Genomic DNA, 20,706 nt, shown 5'->3' on the forward strand with positions numbered 1-20,706 from the left:
TGCAGCCCCCCTCCACTCACTGTGTCGGCCCATGCGATTGGCCCCCCACAACCTCCCCCATCATCCATTTCCATTTAATGCCCCCCATCAGAGGTGCACTGTCGTAAAAAAGTCTCTCTCTCTCTTTAATTAAATCCACTCGGACGGCCTACATCAGCAGGACGACATCACCTCTTACTCAAAGGTTCCCTGAGGCACCAGGCTGTGCTTCAGTCACACAGACGCAACTCATCCGCTTCCTCCGTCCCGAACACACCCCATTTTACAATGTCACGCCCCCTCAATGCCTCTAGACAGGCACCCCACTTCTGTAAGTACGCATAAGCAGCAGTAAGTAGCCTTCAACAGTTTGACCCTCTCTTCTGTTTCTTTTTACTGTCTCTCTCTGACCGCGGTCTCGCAGACGCACTCCCTATACGGGACGCTCTCAGCCACGTTCTCAGCTTCTTTTGTCATCTAAAATGTTTTTGGTTTTTTTTTGATGAAGAATGTAATTTTTTAAAGATGCTGGGATTCAAGGGTTCAGAGCCTTCAGGCAAAATGCAATTTCCAGTCACCATGCTCACTCTCTTCTGCAGTGTATGGATGGGTCACATCTTCATTGGCCCTCTTATAATGTACTTTTTTAGATTGTGAGTGCACTACTTATGGACTGTTTTACAGATTTTGGCGATACCGAGTGAGTTCAATCACTTTTTTTTGGTTTGGTGTGGCCGACTCCACAAATCTTAAATATTCACCAGTGATACTGAATCTCTGTCTCTTTCTCTCTTACACCCAGATGTCAAACACAAGGCTGAGAGTGAGCTGACTCCACAAACGCGTCCACGCAGTAACACTCTGCCCAAGAGCTTTGGCTCCACACTGGAGCAGTCAGCTCATGAGGGCCCTGTGGAGAGTGAGTCACAGAGTCACCGGCCCACTCGAGAGGAGACACTGGAGCTTGTTCAGCACCGCATAAAAGCTAAGAGAGAAGAGGACAGCTGGCCCGAGGATGTTCGAGTAAGTTCCAGTTTATCATTTCATCACTACAGCCATTTTACAAAAGGAGCCAAGCGTCAAGCTTTAGCACTATCCCTGGGGTCACATTGCATGTAGGTCGAGCTTTGTAAGTTCAAATATAATTTGACAAACACGCAAAAACTATGTAAACTTTGACCCGGCTTGCAGCAGACCTCATCAAAGTCAAGCAGCACATGGCACTTGCATTGAAAGATGCATTAAAGCCCTGACACACCATGATTAAAGGGCGTTAAGGTTCATACAAAGTCTGGTTCGACTAAACAAAATGCAAGTATTCGTAAACAAGATCTCGCACCCAAACTAATATGATGCCAATTTTTGGTCCTTCTCATTGCATACCATTTAAATGGTAGTTGAGCTTGGCATCTGAACTACAACAAAAATCTATCTGAATATAATTTTGTTGTAGTACAATATTTCAGATTTGAACCAAAGGGGTTCATAAAGATCCATTGTTACCAATTAAAATATTTAGACTTCATTGTTTTCCCTTGGACTTTTTTCAGCAGCAGTGCTGTTGTGTGCCCAAGAGCCTGCAATGCTGGACACATATTTAAACGTGTTGGTGGAGGAATGGCTTGGAATGAAATTAGAATCATTATAGATGAGTTATTCATGTTCGCCTTGTTTATTTACTGAGAGCTTTTGACACTTGAAGGGCTCTGGAAGCTCAGATAACTGCAGTAATAACTGTCAAATAATGAAATGGCTCAATGCAGAAAATTACTTGCACTATTTTTCTAAAAAGTACAACAAATAGATAAAATAAACTGCAGGCGATTGTAGGATTTTAATCTTGGGGGGGGGCTCAGCCCCCAATGAAACTAAGATGTGCACATTTTATGTATTCCACTCTGCATAGATGTTCTTTTGTTTTTTTTAAACTGTGTTTTTTTTTTTTTTTTTTTTTTTACATCATATAAGCTAGCTAGCTACTTTTCGTTCACAACATTGTCATTTTCTATAATAAACATTCATAAAGTAATCAAATGAACTGAAATCACTTGAAGAATACAGACAAATCATATTTTATTGTAACTGTCTTTTTATTTGGAGGTACGTTTCATCTGTCTTAATCATTCCTTTTTGTTGTCGATTTATTAACAAGAATTATAGAAAATGAATCAATCAGTTCACAACTTCAATAGTTTGAAGTTATATAAACTCCATAAAAACCTATACTACCATAAATGTCACATAGTGGAGTGAATTAACTCTAGATGATTCAGACTTGCCAACCTGTACGCATTTTGTCATCAATGTATGCTGGTACGATTTGTCACTGTAGACTACGTAAGAAGCTGGTGATGCCTTTGTGTTCAATTGTGTATGTGCAGTACTCATGTCTTACAGCAAGAGGCAGCTGCGTCTAGTCTGCCGAAAAGCTAAAGAAGAAGAGTTCGACTGATCATAGTGCTGGGTTCATTTCCCAAAATATGAAGCGGGATGATTGACAAATGCGTAATGTCAATCATTTCAAATTGACAGCAACACGAAATAGGGTTTGTCCCTCTCGTTCCCCCTCCTCTCTCAGTCTGACTGGTTCCCCAAGTGAGGAAGGTGCTTTTAACTCCTTTGCAAAGGTAAACGGGCTGGGGTGGATGTGGAAAGTTGAAATTGTGAACCGAGTTAAAGCATTCCTGCCAACCTTAGGAAAATACTTTACGTTAGCCTAACATTCTGTAATTTGCAAGCTAGCTTGCTTGTTCAAGTTGGTAAAGTAACGTTAAGTTATATGGTCAGTGTGTTGCAGATTGTTAAATGTGACTTTTCATAGTACCGTATTCATAATTATTATTGCAGACGAACCCATCACTGTAATGAGAGGAGCAGATCATGGCAGGATGAAAAAAAATCAAGTTGGGAGCCATCGTAAATAATGTTACCTAGAAATTTACCGGGAGGTGTGTGTCTGTGCCTTGCAGTTAAGATAAACATGACATCAGATTAGGAGGAACTTGCAGGGAGAGAGAGAGAGAAGCAGACCTAAAAAGAAGTGAGTCTATTCCCCCCAGAATTTCCTCAGGAACAATGGCTGTGTCTCCGCCCCTCAAAACTGCCAAATCATGCATTTTGCACATTGTGCAATTAGGATTTTTACATTAGCCACCAAGGAGCTTCCGGTAATAATGTAGGTAAACCTCTAGTTTCAAAGGCCTACGTTCCTTGCCATTTTTTTAATTGAATAGTCTAAATTATATTTAATTAGGCCTATATGATGTGTGCCTGTTTAAGCGGATTCAATTATTTAATTATATAAATCCTGAACAGAATTTTTTTTTTATTCATAATTGACATTGTTTTACATCACAACATAAGTTGCAAACATATACAAATATACAAAATAAATGATTTCCATTTTTATTAAATATCTGAATGCAATTCACTTATGGTTATCAGTTTGTATAAGCACACAATTAAATATTAATCATGACAAAAAATGGTTTTGAGCAGGTGCTCTGAAACTTTTGACTTTCACTGTATATTATAATATAGTCCAGTGTAGTGCAAGTGAGTAAAATATTAGCTATTTCTAATTCATCTAGCCACTTTCTCTCCTTGTTTAACTAGATTACCAAAGTAAACCAACGACATACCTCTCCTTTAGTCGGTCAACAGATCCTGATACATACTCGTTCAGTGAAGGGGCGTTATTCGTTTAGTGGGTCAAACCTATGAAATGCTCCTTCACATCCCGCACTTATATTCTATTGGTATGTGCTATAGTCAGTCTTTACAGGCATGAAAAGCCACTAAACAGTCACTTCAAAGTAGAGCTTATTGGCTTTGAAAGGGAGAGATGTCAGTAAATGAGAAATATGAGTCCATGTATGGAAGTGAACAAGAACAATTCCTTCACTTAAAACATTCGTTCACTAACTTAAAATCACTACTGCACCCAGTGTAGAAAGCAGCTCATAATTTATGTGCGCCGCTGCTAAATGCATATCGGGGAAACAATGGACTTGTGTACAGTCCTTTGAACCAGGAGCTTCAAACCTATAGAATTTCAAAAAAATCTCTAGAGGTTAGAATCATGTGTGCAAGTTAATTTGTCCCTCTGTACAGAAAATGACCAAGGAGCAGCTTTCCTGTGAGAAAATAGTGCTACAGAAGAACCTTCTGTATTATGAGGGACTCCATGGGCGCCCTGTACGTGTCTCACACTCAGAGAAACACACAAAAACTCTACTCAATGCTCTGTTCAGTGCTCTGACAAAAGTGCTTTCCTGCAGGTTACCCGAGAGGAACGCTTGATTGTGAAGCCTTTGTATGACAGATATCGGCTAGTCAAACAGATGCTCACCCGCATCAGCATCACCCCCATAATAGTAAGTTCATGTTTTTTACATAAATAATGACTAATTAGTGTGTGCGTAATCTGACGCCATATCTCAAGTTCGTAATAAGTGTTTATTTTAAGAGTGACAGAGTTGATTGTCACTTATTAAAGTGGCTGAAATCTGAGTTGATAACGATAATGAAAGCTGGGACTGTTTATCTAGCAGAAATAGGAGCTTGTGGCGTTTTAGGATTGTATGGTATGTTGGTGAGGCATTTGTGCATGTTTGACACAGGGCCAGAGAAAGCAGACTAACCAGGTGCAAATCTTTTCACAGGCCTCTCCCTCCAGCAAACGTCGCAATCAGATGTTACAGCCAATCATTGAGGGTGAGACTGCCCACTTCTGTGGTGAGATTGAAGAAGAGGAGGAGGAGGAGAGCAGGGGACAGCAGGAAAATGTAGAGATGCAAAGTGAGGGGTCAGAAATCATCATTGACCCAGTGGCCCAGCCCAGCTCTCAGCAGCCTTCCCAGGAAAACATCCTGAGCTCTGGAAAGCTCAATCTCGATCTGCGTCTATCCAGTTCAAATGCCGCCTCCATGTGAGTCTACACCAGCCTGCACAACATGAAGTTGTTTTTTTACTTTCTTTATGTGTACTTTCTAAATACACATTACGGGTCTTATTGTGCATGATAAATCAGTGTATGTTGTTCCAAAGAAAGAAATGTTTGTCTTCTGAAACAACCTTCCCTTTTTTTCTTTTTTTTTTATATACACACGTTGTTGCAGCTCATTTCACTCATTCAAACAAACCCGTTGACAAGATATGCGGTGTCCTTGGATTAATCCACCACAAGGCGGCACTCTTAAAACATAATGTTGATTCTAATATTCTGAATAAGAGAGCTTTAGCTTAAAGGGCCGCCGCCTGTTTCAGCAAAGTTGAGCTCTCACCACATTTCTAAAAGATGCACTCAAAGTGGCAGCGGAGTGAGGGGAGAGGAAGGAGTGAACCTAATTATGCAGTAAACAGCATCAAAGATTCTCACAATTGCTCGGAACAGAATCCACAAATAAATTATACACTGTTTTGTAAACTCGCAATACATTACTCACACAGTTAATTTATATCTGTAATTTAATATGCAAATAAATGTCAAGTCATGCACTCTGTATCGAAAATATGTTAATGTTTTTTACACTTTAATAGCTTTTGAGACTTATTCCAAGACAATGATTTACAAATATATGTGCTTAGATTGGCTAACAAACTTGCATTAGGGATGAATGTATCATGGATGGATGGATGGATGGCGTTTGTGTCTGGGACAATCAATGTAAACCGCATCTCTAACGAGTCACAGTCAGAGACACCGCACATCACCACATATCTCAAAACAATCATGTTAATAAATGCGTGCTGCACAAACATTAAAAGCCTGTCCTGTCCCTCTATCAGCAGCGCAGGGGGGACTTGCGTCACAGTACTATCAACCTGGCCACGTGCATGGCAACGACTCGCTTGTCAAAAGGTGAAGGCCACGCCTTCTCATGAAAACTATCGAGAACACCCGTGACAAAGATGCGCTGAAATTCAATGGAAAGCTAAACCCGGAACGTGACAACCTGTGACATTGACTCGATGTTCATTTCAACCCCGGAAGATGAAAATAGCCTGCAAAATCCCTAAATTAACCTTTTGGAATTAAAAGTAATGAATGTTTACATTCTCTTCCCTTGTTTGCAAGACATACAACCGGTTAACATCTCAAAAAATGTGTTGTATTGTTTCATGGCCCTTTTTTTTTTATTTTATTATAATATTATTATCTTCCTTGAGGTCCACTTATAATGTTAGTATAGTTTCTTTGCACAAAAACAGTCATAATTGAGTCATATATAATAAGAGTCATACATAATTGAGTCATATATAATAAGAGTCATACATAATTGAGTCATATATTTCCACCCTGCCTCTGGCCCTCTGTCTGAAATGCTCTGTTTTAAGCTGTCTGATCCTTTAATACTTCAATGTAAATGCCCACTATTGTGATTAGCTAACAACAAACTACACAAGACCACAACATTTATTCAACTAAATTTCAGGATTAACATATAAACCCCAATGCCCAATTCCCAATGCGCTCTTAAGTCCTCATGGTGGTGTAGTGACTTGCCTCAATCCGGATGGCGGAGGACGAATCTCAGTTGTCTTCGCGTCTAAGACCGTCAATCCACACATCTGATCACGTGGCTTGTTGAGCGCGTTACCGCGTAGACATAGTGCATGTGGAGGCTTCACGCTATTCTCCGCGACATCCACGCACAACTCACCACGCGCCCCACTGAGAGCAAACCACATTATAGCGACCACGACAAGGTTACCCCATGTGACTCTACCCTCCCTGGAATCCTGGCAAATTGGTTGCTTAGGAGTCACGAGTTTGAACTCAGCATGCCCTGAATTCAAACTCGTGACTCCAGGGGTGGTAGACAGCATCTTAAATCGCTGAGCTACCCAGACCCCCATTTCATCTCAATATATATATATAAATTGTTCAACCAAGCAGCACCATAAACTATCAAACATTCATGACATATATTCATGAATGAAATTGTTTACTTACGGTTTTGCATTTAAATATGTTTTAACTCCACCATCCTTCAATAACAGTTCCTGTGACTAGTTCACAAGCAGTCCGTCTTTTAAAAGTGCCATGAGTTGTATGATAATGTTCAAAGCCGTTCGTCTAGTGCACGTTTAAGTAGAAAACATTAAAATCCACGAAGGTGTCCTGTGTAAGTCCACTTTGGATGAATCACCATGACAGGGCCATCTCTCTCCTCTTCACCTGTCTGACTGACTGAGCACCAGTGGGTGGGGCCAAGGGTGCAATGATGAAAAATAGGTGTTGATGTATTGCTGAAGAGAAATATGCAGATGTCCTTGTGAAGTCATAAGTTCCACTGTAAAACAGTTAAAGGGTGGGCAAGGAGGAGGCAAGAACCGGCTTGTCAATATAAATAATAATTTAATGAAAACTCAAAAACACATAAACAAACACACATGACGGACATGCCCGTAATTCTCTCTCTCTCGAACAATCGTCACCGGCCGCCTTTATCCCTCGTGCGCCTCATCAGGCCGATTGGGGACCAGGCGCGCGATATTCCGACCCGGCCCCGCCCCCGCCCCCCTCCGCTCCACATCCACAAATTCCAAACAAGCCATTTTTGCAGCTTGGTTTAAATAAATGCTCTTTTTTTTATTATTATTATTGAGGAATTTTTCAGTTCTGAAACTTACAGTATGTTTTTATAGTACAGTGACCTCTTATGTCAAAAGATCAAGGAACATTTTATTTCTCATGACCCCTTTAAAATTTTGATTTGTTTTAGATCAAAATCTAAATATGTTATTTTATAATGTTAAGTTTTGTTAAACAAACCCAGGGAGGAGAGGGAGAGAAGTAGAACTATCTACTTGCCATTTACACATTTTCACAATACCAAAAAGCAAAATGCTTTATAATGATAATAATGTAAATTAACACGGACTCATAATGTAATAATAATTTCATAGTAAATTTAAAACAATGTTTTAAGAGCCAATGCTTTTTGACATACAATTTGTCATCATACAAAACATAGTGTCTTATCATCTACCCTTATCTTTTGATTGCCAAACTATTTTTTTTATGTCTGGCTTGTCAGAACAAAGTTGTCTGGCCAATTTGTCTTGAATTTGCAATAGAAAGACAGACTGTTACACACGTTTATCGATAGTGGTAGCCATGTTTGCAATCTGTCACTGTTGGTGCACACTAATACTTAAGTTACCTTTTGGTTTGGCACTACATTTATGATTATGATCTCTGCCCCGATGGGTCAAATGAGGGCTCCAATACCATATAAACTGAGGGATACTGTGTAGTTTGGGAGGGCAGAAGACTCTCTGCTCCAAAAGCTTGTATATCTGGATCAAACACTGTGTAACACAGCTTTCAGCTACTTCATAACTTTAAAATAGGATTAAAATTGTACTAGGCCTGGTGTTAATTAAATATGTCAGTATTTGGAACACATTTATGGGCAAACTAATGACATTATTGTCAGTTAATAGTATAAGTGTACACAACTATTATATAGTATATCTGTTCATTATTCCAAACTTTGTCTGCCAGTATAAGGTCTATTTATAGAGCTTGACCGAGGCCTAGAAATCTACAAGAGTCAGTAACTTCAAAGCCTTAAGCTGGATCAAACCTTAATTCTTTACGCAGGAAAGCTACTGCCTAGGCACCCAGGTCTAAGTCGAGTTTACTGTATTGGTTGCTACAGACATCCATGTCACCATCAACTTTATTGACTCAAGTTTACCACTGTGCTCTTGTGTGTCACACTCTATACAAAGGTGGTTTCCTACTAAGAGCAGGGCAGTTTCCTGAGTACACATTTTTCCGTTGCTATAGTATTAGGTGTCTATAGAGTTATAGCTCCATTTATATAGATCCATCAGCTTAATGCCACCTGTATCCCACAGGCCTGAGCTCATGGAACAGCTATGGAAGGCCAGAGCAGAGAAGAAGAAACTGAGGAGGACCATCCGAGAGTTTGAAGATGGGTTCTACCAGCAGAATGGCAGGTAAGTCTTCACAAGTCTGTTTAATGTGAACTCACTAACTTAAGGCTGACATATACGTAGGAGATCACAGCTACTACGTGTGTCAGAAGTGTGTTAGGGGGAGTACATACAGGAAACTCTTGCATTCCAACTGCACTATTTTTTTATTCTTGGTCTATGTACGCACATCAGACAAACTTCTTTCAACACTGCGTCGCATCTTATGCCATGTGCGTTGCGTTTTTTAAGATGCCATGTCTAGTCAAGTTAATAGTTGGGCTGTTGATTTAACACATTCATTCAGTGCAAATTAATTACACAAAAAATAGTGCATTACAAAAATGTATGCAATTAATCATGACCCCAGATCGAAATGAGGAATATTCCTGTGGTCTGAGCAACTCAAGCTTGAAGCACCACCTGTTTTCAGCAGGGGGCAGTAAGTAAAACTTCAGCTGTGTAGACGACACAAAGCTGTACAGACAACAAACAACACCCAGGCTTACTTAACACTTGCAACAGCACAAGATGAGGTGCAAAATGGTCTTGCGTTCCAACACAGCTGGACGAAGCGCAATTGCAAAATGGTTGTGCTGTGGACTGTAGGCTATGGACATACATATAGCCCCTATAGCGGCTGCTCACACAAAAAATGTATTTGCATCAGTCTACACTGTTTCTTTTTTCTGTGTAAACATGCTCTAAATCTTTAACTGTACCATCACATCTCCCGCATATTTAGGATGTCATGACGATTGAACCTTTCCGTAGTCTTGTGGGTCATTTGGACCGAAAGTTGATAAAAAATCTTGAGATGCCTGCATTCTATTCCTTTCATTGCATTATAATTAGAACGCATTCAGTCTGAATAGCCCCTTAGTATGCAGAATTAAAATGTACATTTTATGATAGACAACAGCATCATTTCAACTTCTTGATCATATTGATGTTTTCCCCAACAGGAATGTTCAGAAGGAAGACCGCACGGCCATGATGGATGAATACAAGGAGTACAAGCGCATTAAAGCCAAACTGAGGCTTCTGGAGGTCCTCATCAGCAAGCAGGATTCATCAAAGTCCATATAGAGCTCCCAGGTCCGGAAGATAATCCGATCTGACAGGGCCTGTAGCATCTCAAAGGCCCGACCAATCCAATTTCAACTTTCATCAACTCCTGCACTGCTGTATCTCTCTTTAAGTGGAAAAACTTTTTTGTCCCCTTCTCTGAGTTTGATATTCAGACTTTCGTTTCTTTATCCTCATTTTATTTTTATTAAATTTTTTTACATTGACCTAGCTTTCTCATACTGAGAAATCCGCAAAGGGTACGTGCCGAGTTGAGTAATCATAACACTTATACATGTTTATGGACATTTTGCAATGAAATCTTCCTCAGACCACAGAGGTGGTCATCATATTTTTTAGCACCCATGTCATACTCCTCTTCCCGAATTCACAGGGTTCTTTACGCTATTTGAGGGTGTGATTTGGGTCAGAGTTTCTGTGTATACTTGGATAGATCTATACATATGTAGGCATAAATGTTTGTTTTTTTTCTTGATGGAGATTTGTCGGCACAGTGAATTTAATCATGTTTTTTCGCCGCTCCGTTTTTCTGTTAGAAATCAGAGGACTCTTGTATCAAGGTGGTGCTCTTTTTTTTTTTTTTTTGTAAAGACATGGATCACCTAAAGCTAATCAGACTGACAAAAACAACTCCAGTGAACCAGTCTGTCACAAACTTTTCCGTAAACCTTATCGTCTGGCCACATTACTGATTCATATGTAAAAGATATATAACTGTATGTGTACTCTATATGTAACATTACAGTGTTCATGGCTCACATCTGTAATATGCATTTAATTAATGGATGATGTAATGAAAGTGACTATATATGCCAAACTGAGATGTAGTTGGTTTGTCAATGTTGGGTAACAGGTATAATGCAATGTCAGATATAAGTGATGATTTAGACAGGAAAGTCACTCATTTCTGACGCTGTAGCTAGTATAGATAGACCCACTGTTGTTGGAGTTTTTTGTTGGGTGATTGTGTCCATATCAGTTCTTGACACCTCAAGACTCGTTTTCCAGTGTATCCACATTCAGGAAGCAACGTTATTTTCTGAAAGCATCCAGTCATGACTAAAATTCTGCAATTTAGAAGACACTCCTCAAAAGAGATCATCATGGTTAAAGGGCATTAAATGACTCTTATGATAATGATTGCTTGACTTCAGACATCTTCTGTTAAGTTTACTTGACCTTAAGAAAATGCATTGTCACTGTGACCACTGACTGTGTCCTATATCACAAGTCATGTGTCTTTAGGGCATAGGATTGGTTGAGGCTTCTTCCTCACATGTGGCATCCAGTTAGGAGTCATGCTTCATGTGTCACTCTTCAACATATCACCTGATTTGTCACATTCACTTTTCAGCTGCCAACATGCAGAATACAGTATCAGTTTTTACGATCCAGTAATGAGGAGCATAATTGCTTTATCCAGTTTGGTTCTGCAATACACAATCAAAGTCTAATCAAGAGATAAGAGATATACGGTGGTTGACATGAGGAAGAAGGATGCACCCTTGTACACTTGGATTGCTTGAAATGTAATGGACGGAAAGGTTGCAGGAGGGCTGTAAATTTCTGAACGTCAGCATGCACATGGAGTTCTTAACACCTGAAGGAGGCGATAGAGATTATTTGCACAGCATTCTGAGAATGCAGTCTGTTTCATTTGTTTGAATTGTTTCCTGTTTATTCAAGCACTGCTTGTGCCTGAAGGATATGAGTGCAGGTTAAGTTATTTTACATGTTTATTTCCATCTATCACTGTGGTGTCAGTGTGGCAGTGATGTCCTTTTTTATGACCATCATTTTCTACTCTGATTTTATATATATCGTCTCACTTTCTGCAGTACATATTTACAGTGTTGTTCCTCTGTATCAGTGAAGCACCTGCTTTGTCCTGTTTTGTATAAGCTTGTCAGTAGTAGGTTTGCATGGCAGAAATTTGTATCTTTATTTTTGTGCCATGAAAATTAAGCAATAAATTAGCACCCAAGGCCTGTATCATTGGAATGAGAGGCCTCCTGTATCCAATATGTGCATTTTCAATAAACGGATTGTGAGTATTCCTCCTTTGCCTTTTTTTGTTCCCAAGTGTTAAAGGTGCTTTAACCCCCTGGGACCCAAGCATTACTGCTGTGTGCATTTTCAATTTCCCTTTTTGATTTGTAACTAGTAGCTCCTAATAAACATGCAAAAAAAAAAAAAATCGTTTTCCTAAAAATTGATGGCAACATGTGGTCAGCAGGACTAATTGGTGAGATTTTAAATAATACCAAGCTTTAGAAAGTAATATTTTTTTCATCAAATTATTTATGTTTCCAGGAATGTTTGTTATTCACGTAAAAGTTATAAAAATTTCCAAACATTATCCGCATCCTAAGACTGAACTTTTCATTGGAAGCTTTGATTGAATCCATCTCACTTCCTCCCTATTTAGTGAATGACAACCACCAGTGTGCTGTCTGTCTGCACTGGTCTCCGAAAAGTTACAAATTCACATTATTTTCATCCTAACTCCAGATAAACCTCTGGAAGCAAAATGTTCAGCTTTTGGATAAACCCATTGATTCTCAATGTGATAATGCACAGTAAATATAGGATTTTAAGGAAAAAATGCACTAAAGTACACATGAGAATACATTGTTTTTAGTAGCGTGGTGTTTCGCAATAAATCGCTCCAATTTTAAAATGGCATATCAGATGAAACAATAGACTCTAATCCTTCGATTCAAAAAGGTTTCAATGTAAAAAATTAATTTGGTTTCTTACCACATTTACATTTATGCATTTGGCAGACGCTTTTTATCCAAAGCGACTTACAGTGCACTTATTACAGGGACAATCCCCCTGGAGCAACCTGGAGTTAAGGGTCTTGCTCAAGGACACAATGGTGGTGACTGTGGGGATTGCACCGGCAACCTTCTGATTACCAGTTATGTGCTTTAGCCCACTACACCACCACCACTCCGGATGCAGTTTTGTTGGCATTTCTTCCAAACACAAACTTCGATGTGATCGGTGCCATGTTGTTTGTCACATGACTCCGTATGTCAAATGTTTACCGTTTAATGACAGCCCAGAGTCTCCTGAACTGAGATCAGCCGAATTAAATGAATTAAAATTATGCATAGCGTATAATGAAGCCAAAATGCAACGTCCACGCATGTGTATGACGGGGTCGCACAAGGTTAAGCGATACATTAAAATTAGTATCACATTTATTGTATTGGAAAGTTCCGCATTAAACATTCTCCTTATTGTCTTCTGTGTTTACAACTTTAAATTAACCATTTAAACTTCAATATGTAACTCGTCCCTCACAATTTGTGATATGGACACTTCAAATACATGTTGAGGTGGGCTATTTTCTATGCGCTCTGACTCTGGTGAATGATGGTAAAATATGTGAAATAAAATCCCATAGATCGACCTTATCCAGAAAGACGGCATATTTAAAGGTGCTGTAAGCAATTTTCTTCCAGCAGACTAGCCGTTGATTAGACACTCCCCCTTTTTTCAAAACATGCACACAGACACTTGGAGACCATTCTATTAGAGCAGATGGGGGAGGGGGTGATTTGGCATCGGACCCAAGCGTTTCACGGGAGCAGGACACCGCACTGTCTGCCCTTGAAACACGTACAATGATTGATAGACAGAAAGTCTTCTAAATGGCTAAACAATGATCTGACTGCGGCCTACAAATGTGCCAAAATGACTCATTCTCTATTTCCACCACATTGTGATGTCACACTTTGGTCGCCTCCACAACAACACATCAATGCCTACTTCACCTTTAATCACTTCTGTCCCCCACCCAGTAGCAGTAAGCAGTGATCCAATCATAAAAGTGTCCATTTACTGTCAAGTCATAAAGGAGAAGCAGCACCAAAGCGAGTGTTTCTGACACAGGGTCAGAATGAGGGTGGAACATTGTTTTACAAATATACTACTGTTTTTTGTACAAAAAAACCATACTAATGTAAGTGAACCTCAATGTACACATTATATAATAAAAAGGCATGTCATGATGCCTTAATTAATTACAAAAGCATTATGCTTCCGTCTAGTCTGTGTCGAACCTCGTCTGTGGTCTGCTTTATTCCCCTAGGATTTAGAGCATTGGTTAGATGGTTCCTGCACCTCACAAATCCCAATGGGTGTGATATTTCAAGACATCTACTTAAATTATATCTGACAGGTAATAAGAATGTTTTCTGCATGCCATTTATTTTAAACAACATGCAGCACATTTAGTTGACCCTTCGCTAAGGTTAATGAAAAGTTATTAGCTTTAATTTACCTTGAAACAAATAGATGTCTTTCCAGATGTTATACATGTTCATTTGGGAATGACTGATACAGTTTAATCCATAGCATGCTCTTCCTGAGATTTTTTATTATCACCCCTTTCTCCCCAATTTGGAATGCCTAATTCTCACTACTTAGTAGGTCCTCGTGTTGGCGCGGTTACCTCAATCCAGGTGGCGGAGGACAAGTCTCAGTTGCCAAGTATCATGTGGACAAGTATCACGTGGCTCATTGTGCATGGCACTGTGGAGACACCCAGCATGTGGAGACTCATTCTACTCTCCGCGATCCTTTCACAACTTACCATGTGCCCCATTGAGAGCAAGAACCACTAATTGCGACCACAAGGAGGTTTCCCCATGTGACTCTACCCTCCCTAGCAACTGGGCCAATTTGGTTGCTTAGGAGACCTAGCTGGAGTCACTCAGCACACCCTGGATTCAAACTTGTGACTCCAGGGGTGTAGTCAGTGTCAACACTCCCTGAGCTACCCAGGATACCATGTAATGATTTTTTTATTTTTTTATAATTTCTATAAAATTCTGCTAAAAACTGCTCAAACACACATTATATACTACCATAGACAGCTGCTAAGATAGGATTGGTCAGAAACCCTTTTATGGGCAGGGCTAAGGGGAAGAAAATGGAAACAATTGTCTTTTATCCACTGGCTGCAGCTTCCTTCTTGACCAAAATGTAGTGTTTATTAAAGGTAAAGATTGATACAAAAAAAAAAGGTTATTCCTGGTCTTTGTATTAAATACAAGTCTCACCAGAGCCTCAATCGCTGTAACTAAAGTTAGATTTAGAGTTAGATTAAGTGTTGTGGTTAGGGTTGGGTTTAAAGGTGGGGGTGGGGGGACGTCATATGTGGTTCTCGCGAGACTTTAGGTAACCGGTGATTACCTTCTAGACACACGACTGCCAGTCCACGCTCCTTTTCAATTGATATCCTAGGTAAACAAGCTCTAGGTCATCGTTGCACAGCGCTGGAGCTCCACATAAGAAAAAAAAAATCTACCGTATTCTGGTTTTCCAAAAAGGGGACACCTTTTTTTTTCGCCTGGGGTGGGGTAACAAAACAGTGTTACTGTGAATGCAAACTTTAGTACAGTAAAAAAGGCACTATTAGCATATCATAAATATAAATAAATAAATCCATCTATACTAATATAAAATATTTGATGCCATGAGTGTATCTTCGTTTACTATTACTATTATTTGGAATGGCCATTGAAAGTGAAGCAATGTGATGACAATTTTACCTGGTTACAAAAAGTAGTCCGAATTTACCTGATGAACATTCACCTTTTGTTGACACTTTAAGCTTCGCAGAGCTCATGTGTGCTTCAAAATCACTTGCACCTTTATTAGCAACTGACACATAAGTGCCAGCTTTATAAATTCTGCTTCCCACGGATCTCGACCTGGTGGAAACCATGGGGATTATTTGTGCAAATCTTCTGTAAATTTTCGCTTTCGTTTGGGCATTGTTTCCACTCAGTCATTTGCTGCTACTGTCAAGCAACTGTTTGATGACAGACAGGAATTTGGCCAATAGTTGCTGCTCTTATAATCGACCAATTAGGCAGGTGCACATCATAATGCAACTAAAGCCGAATCCCAGACATTGTTGCAAATTTAGAAATCCCGGCCGGACGCTTTTTTAAGGTCTGAAAAAGAGGACGTATGGTCATCTTAATTTAAAGGTGGAATTCCCCGTATTTGGCAGGTTGGCAACCATAGAGCTGTTCAGACGTGGCGTCAAATTCTAGGCTATCCTGGAAGTCTATTTCGCCATGGTTTACAAATTGATTTTTCTATGGTTTTTTTTTAACTTATGTGTAAAATAAAGTCAGTGGTAAACATTATTTGACGATAAGTGGACGTTTCGTTCTACAACATAACTTACACACTTTCAGACCTCAAACGTGAATTTTGAAGCCCCCATTCGTTTTGATTTTAAGTAGGCTATGTAATTAAATACGACTTGAAAATTCACGTTTGATGAATGAAAGTGTGTATATGTTGTAGAACAAAACGTCCACGTATCATCAAGCAATGTTTACCACCATGTTATGTTATGAAAACCCATAGGAAAATCCCGAATTCTCTTCCGGGTTTCTGAACAACAAGCTGAACAGCTCTATTGAATTAAATTAAAGGAGGGTCCTGGAGAAGCATTGTAAAGTTTTATCACATTTCTTCAGAATTCATATGAAAATCTAGTTACTTAATGCTCTTCTGTTCCTGAAGCATAGCGCGCTTGTTATAGATTATCCTCATATACATGCTTTGGCAAAAAAAAAAAAAAAAAAAAGCTGCTTTGTCAGATGCGCAGTTCTCTAAACTAACCTATCCCTAATTGTTTTAACTTTCATCTTCCCACATCTTTATAATGGCTGACTGCTGCCCTCCAATGGTAGTTCCTGGACTAGCACAGAAAGAGCTCTGTCATTGCGCACTACTGAACAGTGGCGTCGTTAGGCCTGGGCTTCCGGGGCTTAAGCCCCGGGTCTTTTGATCCAATTCCAATAATATATTTGTACTCCGATTATTTACCATAATGGCATGTCTACTTGCGTGTCTTGCAATCATACGAATGCACCGCTTACTTCGCACGACTGCTCACACACACACAGACCCACGCGCTCACAGAGAGAGAGAGAGCACCTGCCTGTCCTGCCAGTCCAGATAGTGTTGTGAAATTAAATTAAATTGAAAGTACTTTATTTGCATTATTTTGTTTACATACAATATTGCCAAAGCATTAATACACAAAACAGATAATAACAATAAAAATAGAATTAAAATAAGGTACCAGATAATTAATAAAATAAAAATTATAATAACAGTATACACTATACAATATCAAATAAAAATAAGCCTTTAACACGACATTATGAACATGAGAAAATAAAAGTACTGTGACTTAAGTACTTTAAGCCAGTGATTGGTTTCTGAGGGTGTGCATCTCAAAAATGAAAAATTCAGCTGAACTGGAAACTCCTTCTTTGTAAGTCCTGTTTGTCTGTGTTTGCCTTTTTCTTTAGTCAGACTGTGATCACTGAGCATCGGCGGAAATCGCGGGGGGGGGGGTCAGGACAACACCCCCAACATCTGAGGGTTATCCCCCCCTAAAATATCATAACAATATGTGTATAAATAATATAATGATATATTCTAAAAATAATTGTTTAAGAAATAAAATTTTACAAATGCAAATGGGGCAACAACAAAAAAAACGTTGGTGGTCCGATAACATTCTAATTTGCTTTGGTTTTTACTTTCATTTGGTCCAAATATTAAGTTTTGCTTTCTTTTATTATTTGGTTTATCGCTCAGATAAACAGCAGCATAAAACGAAGCGGGGAAAAATGGACATTCGTAACTTTAGAAATAAACAAGGAAAATACAAGCATTTAGAACAGGAATCGGTAGCAGTGGATGAGTTTGAGAGACAGAGATAGCGGCTACTGGTTTGTTCAGGGTTTGCGTTTGCTAGCTAGCTAACTTTAGGGCTCAGTTTAACAACGGTTTAGCATTTCTTTGGGAGAACACAAAACAACTCAATTTACCTACTAACATTATATAAACCACCTGGTTTAATTGCTGGTTAGTGTATGTACACACACAACAAGAAAGTTTTGTTTAAATCTAAAACAGTTTCCTTTAAGTGACAAAATGTGTTTATATAAACATATGTATATTATATGTAATCTGTGTATTCTTTTTTTTTTTTTTTTTTTTTAATCATTAACACTAGAACTACCGGAATTCTGTATATACTAGAACGCCCATATCAGTCATTTTGACAACTACATTTCAAACTCTATAATCTCAGTCTCAATTGAAAATTTACCCTATTGAGAGATTTAATTAAGTTCCGACACTTCTATTCAACCATTGTACTGATCAGCCAATTTAATCTAGCATATTAGCATAGTATTTGTGAGCAAATTAGCGATAGCACTGGAGACATCTAGCAACGTTTCTTTGACAGGGACAATGACAGTTGCTAAGCAACCATCAACCGCGGGAAAGATTAACACTTGAAGTCCCATGCGGTCAATCAGACAGTCCCTGGTAGTTATAGGTATAATTGATCATTATTTTCTTTGTATTTAGTGTAATTTATTTTAAAAAAAATATTCTAAATGAAAATACAGACACTTTTAGGAAAAGTCAGGTACCAGCAGGGTTGTATTTTTTTATTATTATTATTATTTGACAAAGTTATTTCTAAAGTAATATTTTCATAATATGCAAAAGCATAAACATTTTACTTTGTTCCCTAGGCTGTGCATTTAACATTTATTTAAAGAAGCAGCAGAATAAATTATTCTGTCAGCATACAGTCTAGTACCTATTGACATGTTGCATCTTTTCTTTGCTACTTTGCAGATGAGAACAGCAGGCCAATTAAAGACCTAGAGCAGCAGCAGGCAGGGGCAACTGGTCGGACCTTTACTGATTTAGGAGACCTGGACACAGGCCCTAAATAAGTAAAGCTACCGCAATATCCCCTAGAACATTTTGGATTGCAAAAAAGGGCCTTTCAACGCAAGTGGTTTTAAATCTTTGATTGGCTTGAATACTCGGTTGAGAGAAATGCAGTATTTTGTTTTTCCTGAAGAATCTATGGAAGACAACACAGCAGAAACAACCAGGATGCATTAATTAGCTTAGGGTAAACAAATTGGAAGAGAGCTCTGGAATCATTCTGTGAACATGAGAAAACTGCAGTCCACAAAGCCACAATGATGTCTTGGAAGTATTATTAGACTAGTCTAGAGCATGGAGATTTGTAGAGCTGCAAATATGAGTGAGATTCAGGAGAGGCGAGAGCACCTCCATCGCATAGTGGCTGCACTTTTAGGGAAACAGGGTGTACCCTTTCGTGGCCATGAAGAGACAGAGTCAAGTAACAACCAGAGTAACTTTCAAGAGATCATGAACCTCCTTGCAAAAATTTGATCCATTCATCCAAAATTACAAGGCTCCTTCTAACAGCACCTACTTGTCCCCAGTCTCTCAAAATGAGATGATCCAAAGCTGCTACCAAGAGGTCACAGCAACAATTGTTAAAGAACTTAGAGCAGCTCAAATGTTTTCTGTAATTGCCGATGTGGCCAGAGATGAACAGCTTGCAGTGTGTGTGCGGTATGTTACACCTGATGGCACATTAAAGGAATGTTTCCTAGGACTCAACAAGATGAGAGGGTTTGATGAAGAGTCCATCACTCAAGCAATAGAGCAAATGCTGGTGTCAAATGGCCTTGAGGACCTGCAATGTGTGGCTCAAGCTTATGATGGCGCGTCAGTTATGAGCGGTGTAGTTGGTAGCGAACATGCTTGCTTCTGTGCCAAGCACCCAGAAGCAATATATGTCCATGTAATGCGCATTAACTTAACCTGATTTTATGTTACACCTGCAAAGCAGTCACAGAAGCCAGTAACTTCTTTGACACAGTGTGTGTACACTTTTTTTTTTTTTTTTCAGCGTGTCTCTTGTGAACCATGATAAGTTCATTCATGAACAGAAACAACTTGGTTTGCAGAAAAGTGAGCTTGTTCAGTTTTCTATGACCCGATGGTCATGTCAGCTGCGTTCTGTTGATGCCATGCTGAATAATTTCTCAGCTGTCAAAGAGTGCCTCGAATATTTCAACTCCAATGGCAATAGGACTCAGGGCAAAGCTGTGCAGGTTTCCTGTAGTCTATATGTTGCTAATGCTCTAGAGCATGCTTTCCACCACATCTGGATTGCACAAATATCTTCAAGGTGAGTCTGTGGACTTGGCACAAGCAGTTGAGTTCAAAGAAGCCGTCTATGATACACTTGCAGCAAAGCGCACTGACAATATGGCTGGAAACCTGTACAACAAAGCAAAAACCATATGTAAGGCCAATCACATCCAGGAGCCATCTGATGGTCCAAGACACAGAGGAAGATGGATGACTATGTGTTCGAATCCTCTTGCGGGCAAAGCACTGAGCTCAGTAGTGCAGAAAATCTGAATAGGAAATTGTTTTTTCCTTCCGTTGATAGAATGCTTAAAGAGCTTGACCAGCGGTTCTCTGGTGTGGGAGCTAACCTCATGAAAGGTATCCAGGCCTGCAACCCAGGCTCAGCCACATTCCTCTCCGAAGAATTTATAGCAAATGTAGCCACACACTACAAATTACAGCTAAGATCAGAGAAAATACTTGTAGCCAAACAGTGCTTAGCTAAGGAAAAAGTAGGCAGGTGAGACACTTGACATGCTCAGTGTATACAGGCTGCTCGACTCTGACATGATCCCCACCTTAAAACCTGTTTTTTAGGTGGCACTAAGCATTCCTGTGAGCAGTTGCAGCTGTAAGCGATCATTCAGTGCCATT

At 39.4% G+C, this 20,706-nt stretch overlaps 2 protein-coding genes across 6 annotated transcripts in view; one reads left to right on the top strand and one right to left on the bottom strand.

Annotated features, from left to right (window-relative positions):
- The window catches only part of LOC127660140 (protein FAM13B-like), a 58,908-nt gene extending 46,834 nt beyond the window's left edge, over positions 1-12,074 (top strand). For 2 of the 5 annotated variants that reach the window (XM_052150231.1, XM_052150233.1), the window contains 7 exons: positions 158-310; positions 782-1,002; positions 4,093-4,176; positions 4,260-4,355; positions 4,644-4,909; positions 8,854-8,955; positions 9,897-12,074. In XM_052150231.1, coding sequence (XP_052006191.1) covers positions 158-310; positions 782-1,002; positions 4,093-4,176; positions 4,260-4,355; positions 4,644-4,909; positions 8,854-8,955; positions 9,897-10,020 — 1,046 coding nt within the window. In that variant the 3' untranslated portion in view covers positions 10,021-12,074. The remainder of the gene's footprint in view (positions 1-157; positions 311-781; positions 1,003-4,092; positions 4,177-4,259; positions 4,356-4,643; positions 4,910-8,853; positions 8,956-9,896) is intronic. The other 3 variants (XM_052150234.1, XM_052150235.1, XM_052150236.1) reach the window with 3 other exon arrangements.
- LOC127660143 (stanniocalcin-2-like) overlaps positions 1-20,706 on the bottom strand; it is a 264,689-nt gene that overhangs the window by 172,667 nt on the left and 71,316 nt on the right. The window lies entirely within an intron of this gene.

The sequence above is a fragment of the Xyrauchen texanus genome, chromosome 19 (genome assembly GCF_025860055.1).
Source record: "Xyrauchen texanus isolate HMW12.3.18 chromosome 19, RBS_HiC_50CHRs, whole genome shotgun sequence".
Classification (NCBI taxonomy): domain Eukaryota; kingdom Metazoa; phylum Chordata; class Actinopteri; order Cypriniformes; family Catostomidae; genus Xyrauchen; species Xyrauchen texanus.